The 13,183-nt window shown below is 42.8% G+C and overlaps 1 protein-coding gene across 1 annotated transcript; it reads right to left on the reverse strand.

Annotated features, from left to right (window-relative positions):
- Positions 1–991: 991 nt before the first annotated feature.
- Positions 992–5,472, reverse strand: LOC311350919 (glutathione S-transferase P-like). The gene is made up of 7 exons (XM_084471016.1): positions 5,387–5,472; positions 5,181–5,216; positions 3,974–4,080; positions 3,754–3,841; positions 2,103–2,206; positions 1,742–1,843; positions 992–1,523 (listed from the first exon to the last, which is right to left on the reverse strand). Coding segments are annotated over exons 1-7 (627 nt in total). The 5' UTR covers positions 5,388–5,472; the 3' UTR covers positions 992–1,334.
- Positions 5,473–13,183: the final 7,711 nt, after the last annotated feature.

Raw genomic sequence — 13,183 nt, forward strand, 5'->3', positions numbered from 1 at the left:
CTCCTCTCTCCCCGGCGATCTGACGGCTCTGGTTGGAGTGTATGCGTGGGTGTACACCCTCCCTTCAGGACCAGGCGTACCCCGGCCTCTCTCTCTCTCTCTCTCTCTCTCTCTCTCTCTCTCTCTCTCTCTCTCTCTCTCTCTCTCTCTCTCTCTGTATGTCGCTCTTTCTCTCTCATCCGACGGAATGTGTCGACGTTGGTAAAATTAGAGGTTATTATGGGTGTCTGGTCGCTTTCATTAGGAAATGTATTTAAAATGTAAATGTTGACTGTGTAGCCCTAGGTAAACTATATGGCTCTTTCTCTCTCGCACACGCACACACGCGCGCGCGCGCACACACACACACACACACACACACACACACACACACACACACACACACACACACACGAGTATTATGTTTGGCCGGTGCTAATACGCTCCAAATCCTAAATCTTCTCGAAGCTCATCAGGTGATATCAGCTCCATACAGCAGCACCCAGACCTGTCGCTCCTCGCTGTTATCAACTGTAGTTAAAATGCCAGAGCGACGATTGAACAGCTTTCACTACTATTTCTGGGTACGTTAAAGAATGTGGGGCTAACTTCAGCGTCGTGATGAGTTTGTACCTAAACACAACCACATTAGTTCCTTCACAGCCGTTGCTAATGCTGCCAGAAAGTACCTCTTGTATAATTGTGCTTGTAACGTATGATGCTATAAATAAAGTTGCCTTGTAACCTTATTCACATAAATAGATGCATTCAGGTAGGTTGTAAAACTCAACGTTTTAGTTGAATAGATTTGTATTTATTTGTACTTTTCGCGGCATTTACGGCTATAATATAGCCGTATTTACAGCTATAATATAGCCGTAAATGTCACTTTGTATACTAATGGAATATTTAAATGAATCATTGTGCACGATTATTAAAAAGATTACCAATTTCACCGTTTTTTCTCCCACACACACACACACACACACTCAAAAGTAAAGTCAAAAGTGAATAGAGACAAAGTAATTTTTTTATTGATTGAGGGTTCATTAAAGATGCCCACTAGATGTCCCTTGGGAGGTGTTCCAGGCACGACCAGTGGGGAGGAGACCCAGGGTAAGACCCAGGACTAGGTGGAGAGATTATATCTCAACACTGGCCTGGGAACGCCTCGGGATCCCCCCGTCAGAGCTGGTCAATGTGGCCCGGGAAAGGGAAGTCTGGGGCCCCCTGCTTGAGCTGCTGCCCCCGCGACCCGACCCCGGAGAAGCGGATGAGGATGAGGATGAGGGTTCATTAAAGAGCATGAGTTATGCATCGTGCGCACAGGGGTGACAGTTGGTCCAGCGGCGCGTTCACTGCTTCCCGTTGCCGCTGATGGGCAACTTCTTGAAGGCGTCGGAGTCCATCAGGGCCCTGATCTTAGGCCGGGCGGACATCGTCTTGACCAGGTCCTTGAGTTTGGGAAAGTTATCCAGGGACTTGGGGCACAGAACCAGGTGGTTCAACAGCAGGTCAAACAGGTTGTAGTCCGCGAACGACACCTGGAGGCCAGACACAGGGGAAGATGGAGCATGGAGGCTGGGATTGAAGGAGGACTTTTATTTTGAAATGGCCAAAATTCCAACTGATTTTTAAAATGGGAATCAAAACAACAAATGATATTCAAATCAGGATTTTGATTACATACATGCTTTGCCTGTTTACGGTAAATACTAAAAACTAACCCCACACAAAACCACGCGTTATAAAAGCAGCTCACCTCGTTCCCGACCAGAAAGCCGGAGTTGGTTTTAGCCATGAACGTCTCAAACTTGCAGAGGGAGTTTGGGAGGTCTTTAAGGTACGCATCCTTGCCGGTGTCCTGAAATAAACAACCGAGGAGAACCGTAGAAACATGATCACATGACCACATACTCCCATAACATATTCATGTACTCAATGTATTCAACGTAATGTATCAAACTATTAAAAGGGCCCCCCGTTACACCACCAGGTGTGAGTGTGATTAGCCATTGCAAGCCGGCCCACATGTAGTGTCACAAACCACAGGAAAAGGAAGTGTAACGGCAGACTTCCACCTGGTGGTGCAATAGGGGCCCTTAAGGCGTGTCTCCACTCACGTATTCCTGGTAGATGAGTTTGATGTACTTGGAGCGCAGGTCCTCCACGCCGTCGTTCATCATGTCGATCAGAGAGGCCTCGCGGGAGTCCTTCCCGTACGCGCCTGGACACGGACGACACCGACACGCAGACGCCATCAGCTCAGGGTCGGGTCTGATTAGTCTGTGGCCAGTGTCACCACGGTAACCGGAGGCTGCTCTGGCCTTTGTGTGAAGCCTAGTGATTGGGTAGCCATCCATCCTCTCTAAGCAGGGCCCTGGTTCTACCACCAGGTGTGAGGGGAGGAGCCTTTACACCATTGGTGTAGTGCGGCCCGCGGGCCAATGGCGGCCCGCAGAAACATTCCTGGTGGCCCGCAATGACATACAGATGTAAGTTAAAAAATAATAATATATTTTTATTATTATTATTATTTTTTTCTGTTCTAAATAAGTTTTTATTCTGAAATGCACACAGGACTGTTATATCCCAAATTCGACTGTATAGGGCAGAGAACCCCAGGGATTATGTGTTAGTTAAAATGTTTCTCAAGGTTTTCTCTAGTTTTGCCAGGTTTTGCCTAATTTGTTATTTAAAATGTGTTTATTATATATACTGGATGCAGACCAATACATGTAACTGTAGGATGCAACCTGGTCATTAAGATGATTACAGATGGGATTTTTTTCTGTTCTCAAGCAAGGCACAATGAGACTGACTGTTCTAAATAAGTTTTTACATATATTCTGAAATCCACACAGGACTGTTATATCCCAAATTCGACTGTATAGGGCAGAGAACCCCAGGGATTGTGTGTTAGTTAAAATGTTTCTCAAGGTTTTCTAAAGTTGTGCCAGGTTTTGCCTAATTAGTTATTTAAAATGTGTTTATACTGGATGCAGACCAATACATGTAACTGTAGAGATGCAACCTGGTCATTAAAATTATTACAAATGGGATTTTTTTCTGTTTTATAAAAAATTTTTCATTTGGTGGCCCTCAGTCAAATTTTGGGTTCCTAAATTGGCCCTCAGCTGTTAAAACTTTGAGAACCCCTGCTTTACACGATCAACCCGCTAGGGACGTCACCAGTGGGAGTAGGGCTGCTCGATTTTGGAAAAAATGAGAATCACCATTTTTTTGGTCAAGATTGAAATCACGATTCTTCAAACGATTCTTTTTGAGTTTGAAAATAAAATGCATTTAACTTGTCTTGAACTTCAGAATCTTTTTCAAAAGAATCGTTCCAACTCGATTTGATTAATTTGGAGATCGTTTGACCCAAGAATCGAAATCGTGATCAAAATTCGATTAATTGCACAGCCCTAAGTGGGAGTGTCTCTCTCCTCCCCCCTCCCCCAGACGCACAGTGGATTGATCCGCCTGACAGTTGGCACAGTCTACTGGTTAGGCTGCCTGGTCACACACCTGGTGCTGAAACAGGGCCCCTCTGTAAGGGATATTGCCCTGACGGTCAAGGTGTTCACTCCTCAGAAGGCTCCTCCCCCCCGGTCACATTATCACGGAACCACAGCAGGTACATGATCCCCCCTTCTGAATAAATAATGCATTCATCATTTGTCTCACTCTTTTTAAACTGACGGAACACCATGTGATAATGGTGTCGGTTTAAAAAGAGCGAGACAAATGATGCTTGTTAGGCTACGTCACCATGGTTACGGCCCACGTGGCGCAGCATGGTGTTGGACTGGAACAGGACCAGATCTCCGTCCTGCAGCTTGGGCAGCTGGCCGAACACCTGCACCAATGACAGGGAGGAGACGCACGGGTCAGACTGCTGAGAAGAGAAGGCTTTGATACAAGATATACAGGTCAGAGAATGCCTGGAGGTTGTGATTGGTCCACCAGGGAGCGGAGAAGGTCTACTCACACAGGTGGCCTTCAGGTCCCCCTTCTGCCATTCCTCCATGCTCACCAGCACCTCCTTCACCTCCTGGCCCTTGTCCGCCAGCATTATCTTGAGGGCGCTAAGGCGCCCTGGAAACACAGACGCAGAAACCAACTTAGGTTAGCGTTGGATGGGACTCAGACTCAAGTTCAAGTATCACAACGTTAACACAACGGGTGGTCAGATCAAGAGGGAAACGATACGCTCACCTGAAATGTTACTGTATTACGATACAATCGATTTAGCATGATACATGGAAAGCACTAGAACATTAAACATGACAAAAATAAATGAATCCCATTACCCTAAAGTTATACTACATGGAAAACTTTGGAATGAATTATGTATGACTTTTTACGACAACCCATGCCATTATAATTCTGGATCTACAGCAATGGTTTCTAACTAGGATTACAATCCATAAGTGTGTCACTATATACATACATACATACATACACTCTCACTCTCTGAAAGAGCATGTCCATACAGAAATGTTAATCATCTAACTTTTTGGCTGGGCCTAATTGATAAAAATGATAGAGACGGGTAATGGGTTTTATAATTTTATTTTTATAATGAGTTATATTGAACTTGAGTAGCAGTTGATAGGTGATTATAAGGAACTCATTCTTTCATGAAATGCCCACCCAACAAAAGTCCGTTTTCGGGAAGTGAAATTTTAGCTTTGAAAAGCTTGTTCTGCATAAACCACAGGTATATTACATGTATGGTTATAATTTAACCACTTTATAATTTATATTGTTTATACCGTTTGTTTAGTTTGCCCTGTTTGTCTTTACTTTAGCATTTACCTTAGCGTCTATTTTTGTTTGCATTCGTACTTTGTATTTTTTTATTATATTGTATTTCTATCCTGTGTTTTTCCACTGCTGCTGTTCTGTTGCAACAAACACATTTCTCCTACTGGGGATCAATAAAGTTGTATCTACTTAAATTGAATAAACCAGCACATTTCCTGACATTCCAAATATCCAACAATATATTAATATAACTTTTATACAGCAAACGGTCTCCCGCAAAGACGCACACAAAATCAGTTTCCAAAACAAGAGCTACATGGATCACATGGATAACGTGTCCGAACGCGCGGACACGTTCAATAGTCTGCACCGTCGTGCTACTGGGTCGCGTCCCATTTTGGTTAGATTTACAACATGAATGAAAATACCTTTGACTGGAAAGTAGGTGACGGTGTAGGGAGGCACTACAGGCGAAAGAAACAAGATAAGTTCAAGTTCAAAGAACAGCGGAACATTGTGCAAGCATGCACAAATCACAGACAATGCAACATGCGTGTCTTGCAGAACATAAACAAGACGCATGCATAATCTTAACCCAATGTAGAGGCACATATCTCAGCTTGTTTGAACTTACTGGTTAGAGTGGGTCTGGTGTGCTGTTGTCGCTGTCTGAGGGAGCGAATGGCAAAGTGTCAGCGGGGGATCGGGTTATATAATCCCCTGGGAGAAAAAGAAAGTGAAAAGAAACTGACAAATGTATTCAGGCCCCCGCCCCCCACCCAGCCAAGATACCTCTGCAAGTAAGTTATCTAAAAAAACAACAACAACAAAAAAACACTGGTTCTTGAGGTCCAGGGACCTGCGTCCTTGAGGCTGTACACTTTTACACAGTAGGCTATAGGCCCTGGCCATGAAATTAAACAAGCCACTTTTTTATTGTCTATCAGTGCGTGCATGTTCTGTGAACATGTATTCAAAGGCTGTCCCCTCATAGCTGATTAATTGTTTGATTTGGACTTTGTTGTCTTTGTTTATTAGGTTATATTGTAGGCTACCCATAAAAATATATGCCAAAGAGGCAGTTGATATTCCACATGATATGATGTTTTTGTAACCTTGGCACTGCGTTAAACCTTTATTCTCTTCTAGTAAGTGTGTTAGTGGATTTTGCTGAGGATTGTTGTGTTACTGTATTTTACCAGCCCGGCCCCAAACACAAAAGTTACTGTATATTCCTAACTTATTTTGTACATATGTAACGGTTGTAAGGCAGTCAGGGATTGAGACACGTTTTAGGAATATATTGGGTTTATTCCTTCGAAAAAGAAAAGAAAAACATGCCTTCAGGCAAAGGTGGACTGGATATGCAGCATCCGATGCAGAGCATGCAGCTTCTCTGATCCATTTGACATTAATGCAATAATACAAAAAGCACAGAAATAGGAGAAATATTATTATCTTATTAATCCTCATAACTTATTTACATTTTATATTTGGAACAACATACCTTCGAAAAAGAAAAGAAAAACATGCCTTCAGGCAAAGGTGGACTGGATATGCAGCATCTGCACAAGCAAAGTAAAATAACTACATTGTATTACCCAGGCTACATTAACCGCATGGACACCTGCTAGCGGACTTTGCATTAACAAACTTTCTGTCATTACTTTAAAATGTAACCAGATCATCACAATGCGTATGGAATAATATCACACATGTGATATGTCGAAGTTTTCAACTTAAACACAATTTTACGGTTTGAAAACTAATATACCGCAGTGAGTGCTTATTACAGTGTACCTACCCGATGCAGAGCATGCAGCTTCTCTGATCGGGTACGGCAGAGGCGCAGGGACAAAACGCAGCAGATCCGCAATACACAAACTGTCCACCGGTGGCTCCAAATCACAAACTCAAAACAAAAAGGCTTTATTATGGCGAAAATCACATACAACACTAGACCCTATTTCTAACTCTGTTACACATAGGTCCCATATTTGAACTTCTATTTGGAATGCACTGTGTGTGTGTGTGTGTGTGTGTGTGTTCATGCGTGCATGTGCGTGTACATGCGTGCCAATGCATGTAGGTGTGTGAGTGAACGTGCGCGTGTGGGCAAGGCCAGGGTGGCCTGGTTACATGACTGACTCCTGGCCTGAAAAAGTCTCCCAGTCCGGCCCTGGAGAGAGAGAAAAAGAAAGGCGCTGGAGGAGGATGCGGCCAAATGCCATAAACTGACAAATTTATTCAGGCCCCCGCCACCCCCCAGCCAAGATACCTCTGCAAGTAAGTTATCTAAAAAAACAACAACAACAAAAAAACACTGGTTCTTGAGGTCCAGGGACCTGGGTCCTTGAGGCTGTACACTTTTACACAGTAGGCTATAGGCCCTGGCCATGAAATTAAACAAGCCACTTTTTTATTTACTGTTATCATTCCATTATTATGTATATGAATACAAGGGCAAATTAAGTGAGACATAGGTGACACTATCTTACTGTGTGAACTATAGTGTATGGAAAAACACTGTAAGCATATGTTTGCTATTCAAAGGTGGTGATGGTGATGACATGAGTCCTGCTGGTACTTCAGGAGAAGCCAGTGCAGAGAAGTTGGCAGAAGGTACAGAATCATTTATAGAACAACATGCAAGTTGCAGACATAACACCAACAGGCACTGCCATTTGACATAAATGGCTCTCATTTGTAATACGGTAATAGCTGCCATTCAATTAAGCACTAGTGGTGTTGAATTTTGCTGTCTGTTGCTGACTTGCTGTTATGTATCCCAGCCCTATATTAGAATATGAGTCAATATTATGTGATTGCTTATTAGGAACTATACTCTCGACTCGGACTGTATTATACATTGCGTCGATCAGTGCGTGCATGTTCTGTGAACATGTATTCAAAGGCTGTCCCCTCATAGCTGATTAATTGTTTGATTTGGACTTTGTTGTCTTTGTTTATTAGGTTATATTGTAGGCTACCCATAAAAATATATGCCAAAGAGGCAGTTGATATTCCACATGATATGATGTTTTTGTAACCTTGGCACTGCGTTAAACCTTTATTCTCTTCTAGTAAGTGTGTTAGTGGATTTTGCTGAGGATTGTTGTGTTACTGTATTTTACCAGCCCGGCCCCAAACACAAAAGTTACTGTATATTCCTAACTTATTTTGTACATATGTAACGGTTGTAAGGCAGTCAGGGATTGAGACACGTTTTAGGAATGTATTGGGTTTATTCCTTCGAAAAAGAAAAGAAAAACATGCCTTCAGGCAAAGGTGGACTGGATATGCAGCATCCGATGCAGAGCATGCAGCTTCTCTGATCCATTTGACATTAATGCAATAATACAAAAAGCACAGAAATAGGAGAAATATTATTATCTTAATAATCCTCATAACTTATTTACATTTTATATTTGGAACAACATACCTTCGAAAAAGAAAAGAAAAACATGCCTTCAGGCAAAGGTGGACTGGATATGCAGCATCTGCACAAGCAAAGTAAAATAACTACATTGTATTACCCAGGCTACATTAACCGCATGGACACCTGCTAGCGGACTTTGCATTAACAAACTTTCTGTCATTACTTTAAAATGTAACCAGATCATCACAATGCGTATGGAATAATATCACACATGTGATATGTCGAAGTTTTCAACTTAAACACAATTTTACGGTTTGAAAACTAATATACCGCAGTGAGTGCTTATTACAGTGTACCTACCCGATGCAGAGCATGCAGCTTCTCTGATCGGGTACGGCAGAGGCGCAGGGACAAAACGCAGCAGATCCGCAATACACAAACTGTCCACCGGTGGCTCCAAATCACAAACTCAAAACAAAAAGGCTTTATTATGGCGAAAATCACATACAACACTAGACCCTATTTCTAACTCTGTTACACATAGGTCCCATATTTGAACTTCTATTTGGAATGCACTGTGTGTGTGTGTGTGTGTGTGTGTGTGTGTGTGTGTGTGTGTGTGTTCATGCGTGCATGTGCGTGTACATGCGTGCCAATGCATGTAGGTGTGTGAGTGAACGTGCGCGTGTGGGCAAGGCCAGGGTGGCCTGGTTACATGACTGACTCCTGGCCTGAAAAAGTCTCCCAGTCCGGCCCTGGAGAGAGAGAAAAAGAAAGGCGCTGGAGGAGGATGCGGCCAAATGCCATAAACTGACAAATTTATTCAGGCCCCCGCCACCCCCCAGCCAAGATACCTCTGCAAGTAAGTTATCTAAAAAAACAACAACAACAAAAAAACACTGGTTCTTGAGGTCCAGGGACCTGGGTCCTTGAGGCTGTACACTTTTACACAGTAGGCTATAGGCCCTGGCCATGAAATTAAACAAGCCACTTTTTTATTTACTGTTATCATTCCATTATTATGTATATGAATACAAGGGCAAATTAAGTGAGACATAGGTGACACTATCTTACTGTGTGAACTATAGTGTATGGAAAAACACTGTAAGCATATGTTTGCTATTCAAAGGTGGTGATGGTGATGACATGAGTCCTGCTGGTACTTCAGGAGAAGCCAGTGCAGAGAAGTTGGCAGAAGGTACAGAATCATTTATAGAACAACATGCAAGTTGCAGACATAACACCAACAGGCACTGCCATTTGACATAAATGGCTCTCATTTGTAATACGGTAATAGCTGCCATTCAATTAAGCACTAGTGGTGTTGAATTTTGCTGTCTGTTGCTGACTTGCTGTTATGTATCCCAGCCCTATATTAGAATATGAGTCAATATTATGTGATTGCTTATTAGGAACTATACTCTCGACTCGGACTGTATTATACATTGCGTCGATCAGTGCGTGCATGTTCTGTGAACATGTATTCAAAGGCTGTCCCCTCATAGCTGATTAATTGTTTGATTTGGACTTTGTTGTCTTTGTTTATTAGGTTATATTGTAGGCTACCCATAAAAATATATGCCAAAGAGGCAGTTGATATTCCACATGATATGATGTTTTTGTAACCTTGGCACTGCGTTAAACCTTTATTCTCTTCTAGTAAGTGTGTTAGTGGATTTTGCTGAGGATTGTTGTGTTACTGTATTTTACCAGCCCGGCCCCAAACACAAAAGTTACTGTATATTCCTAACTTATTTTGTACATATGTAACGGTTGTAAGGCAGTCAGGGATTGAGACACGTTTTAGGAATGTATTGGGTTTATTCCTTCGAAAAAGAAAAGAAAAACATGCCTTCAGGCAAAGGTGGACTGGATATGCAGCATCCGATGCAGAGCATGCAGCTTCTCTGATCCATTTGACATTAATGCAATAATACAAAAAGCACAGAAATAGGAGAAATATTATTATCTTAATAATCCTCATAACTTATTTACATTTTATATTTGGAACAACATACCTTCGAAAAAGAAAAGAAAAACATGCCTTCAGGCAAAGGTGGACTGGATATGCAGCATCTGCACAAGCAAAGTAAAATAACTACATTGTATTACCCAGGCTACATTAACCGCATGGACACCTGCTAGCGGACTTTGCATTAACAAACTTTCTGTCATTACTTTAAAATGTAACCAGATCATCACAATGCGTATGGAATAATATCACACATGTGATATGTCGAAGTTTTCAACTTAAACACAATTTTACGGTTTGAAAACTAATATACCGCAGTGAGTGCTTATTACAGTGTACCTACCCGATGCAGAGCATGCAGCTTCTCTGATCGGGTACGGCAGAGGTGCAGGGACAAAACGCAGCAGATCCGCAATACACAAACTGTCCACCGGTGGCTCCAAATCACAAACTCAAAACAAAAAGGCTTTATTATGGCGAAAATCACATACAACACTAGACCCTATTTCTAACTCTGTTACACATAGGTCCCATATTTGAACTTCTATTTGGAATGCACTGTGTGTGTGTGTGTGTGTGTGTGTGTGTGTGTGTGTGTGTGTGTGTGTGTGTGTGTGTGTGTGTGTGTGTGTGTGTGTGTGTGTGTGTGTTCATGCGTGCATGTGCGTGTACATGCGTGCCAATGCATGTAGGTGTGTGAGTGAACGTGCGCGTGTGGGCAAGGCCAGGGTGGCCTGGTTACATGACTGACTCCTGGCCTGAAAAAGTCTCCCAGTCCGGCCCTGGAGAGAGAGAAAAAGAAAGGCGCTGGAGGAGGATGCGGCCAAATGCCGTAAACTGACAAATTTATTCAGGCCCCCGCCACCCCCCAGCCAAGATACCTCTGCAAGTAAGTTATCTAAAAAAACAACAACAACAAAAAAACACTGGTTCTTGAGGTCCAGGGACCTGGGTCCTTGAGGCTGTACACTTTTACACAGTAGGCTATAGGCCCTGGCCATGAAATTAAACAAGCCACTTTTTTATTTACTGTTATCATTCCATTATTATGTATATGAATACAAGGGCAAATGAGCTTACAGCCTCTAGGGCTGTAGAAGATGGGCCAGAAAAGAACGTTATGTAACAGTGATGGCTTCAGAAATAGAGTTGACGTGATTGGAATGAGGATTGTGACTATTCAGCCTCATGACGTTCACAGCAATAACCACCTTCAGAGGACAGACATGAGTCCCGGAGGAAGAGAACGTATGGGTGCTATAATTCCTCTGATACGGAGGATCAGAGGAATGGGTGAGAAGAGAGCGGCAGATTCAGGCGTACAATGGAACATATATTTACCTGATTATAGGGTTATAGGGTTAGGGCTAACCCTATAAGGGAATAATAAAGTACATTTGATCTTATCTTGTCTTAGTCCCTAAACCAGGTGCTAAGAGGCATCGTGCGGTAGCATTGTGCACGATCAGACGGTAGATAGGGAGGAGGCGGTGGCTGGGCTACAAGGTGCTGGATTGGAGCAGGAGGTGATGTAATGGCTGAACGTGTAAATAAGGGTGAGCGCACCGTGCGGCTGGCTGTCAGCTCTGAGCCAGCTCTGCCTGCGCTCCTAACCACCTAATGACATGCCAGGCGCGGTGTTATTCCTGTGGAGTATGTTCATGCTGCAGGCATGCACACCGCCCCATCGCTGCCATGTTAAACATTACCCTGGACTGCATGGCACTCTGCTTTACAAGAACATGTGTTTGAAGTGTAAACAAAACTAATCCCTGATAACGGCCGTGATAAACCGATCTCCAAACCGTCGCCGGTCGACCTCCAGCGGTGCACTGTAAGACTTTGATGTTGATTTTAAGCAAAAATTCTAACAGTAATCTACTGTAGGCTATTTAGGTTTTACAGTACAATGCTGTGAAAAACAGTAAACGAGGTTTTCACATCATGCTATCTACACAAACGAATTCATATGAAAGCTAAGACTCCAACGAGTTCAACAGTACAAGCCTAACCATTTTGCTGCCAGTAGATTATTGTAATATTACAGCAGCATGCTGTATGATGTGTATTTATTATTATAAAGTAATATCACTGTAAATAAACAGTACCTTACTGCCGAAACTGCTGCCAGTACCTCACTGTAATTTCACAGTGAAAAGTTTTACAGTGTGGCTTCTGCCACGATCCTCTGACCTGACGAGGAGCAGGTGACAGAATGGACCATCGCTCACGGAGGAGCATCAGGTGTTTTTTTTTCTGTGGTTTACGACACCAGTCACGGCTGGCAGGACGGCCTTGGAGAGCCGCTGGACGGGGCGGGCAGGACTTGTCAGGGCGGTGATGTATTGGAGACGCAGGGTAACACTACGCTCGCCGGCTCCACAGGAGGTCCGGTGGCTGACCGTGGTGAAGTTAGTTTTAGGTTGGATATTCGACGGACATTCAGTCCAGTTCCAGCCGCGACTTCACGGAGGTTTGCCCGGCAATAGCAGCAGGAGAACGGTTAGCGCGCCTCGCGGTGAATCGCTGGAAACTGATTTAGGGACCGTCAATAAATTACTTCACGTAAATATATCAATACAAAATACTTGCAGTTTTTTCAATAGTTTCCAGGTGATGTGACCCAGTGACTCCAAACCAGTATCTAATTGTATTATTAAACCCGAAGAATAAGACACACCACTTTTCATGGTATTTTAGTGCTTCCTCTATTTTATATGAATATTAATATGCAGGAATTATCATATTTCTTTCAGTAGCTTCCATGCCATGTGACCCAGTGACTCCAAACCAGTATCCAATTGTAAAACTAAACCCTAAGAATAGGACACAGAACTTTTCATGGTATTTTAGTGCTTCTTCTATTTTATATGAATATTAATATGCAGGAATTATCATATTTCTTTCAGTAGCTTCCATGCCATGTGACCCAGTGACTCCAAACCAGTATCCAATTGTAAATCTAAAGCCTAAGAATAAGACACACCACTTTGTATTGTATTTTAGTGCTTCCTCTATTTTATATGAATATTAATATTCAGAAATGATACTGTTCTTTCAATAGCTTCCATGCCATGTGA

Source organism: Micromesistius poutassou (genome assembly GCF_964030765.1).
Source record: "Micromesistius poutassou genome assembly, chromosome: 7".
NCBI classification, from domain to species: domain Eukaryota; kingdom Metazoa; phylum Chordata; class Actinopteri; order Gadiformes; family Gadidae; genus Micromesistius; species Micromesistius poutassou.

Bases quoted from the DNA above. Each gene is read 5' to 3' on its own strand.
- LOC311350919 (XM_084471016.1), bottom strand. The intron at 3,842-3,973 runs GTGAGTAGACCT...TCATTGGTGCAG, and splicing joins GGGACCTGAAGGCCACCTGT to GTGTTCGGCCAGCTGCCCAA. The intron at 1,844-2,102 runs GTGAGTGGAGAC...TGTTTATTTCAG, and splicing joins AACTCATCTACCAGGAATAC to GACACCGGCAAGGATGCGTA.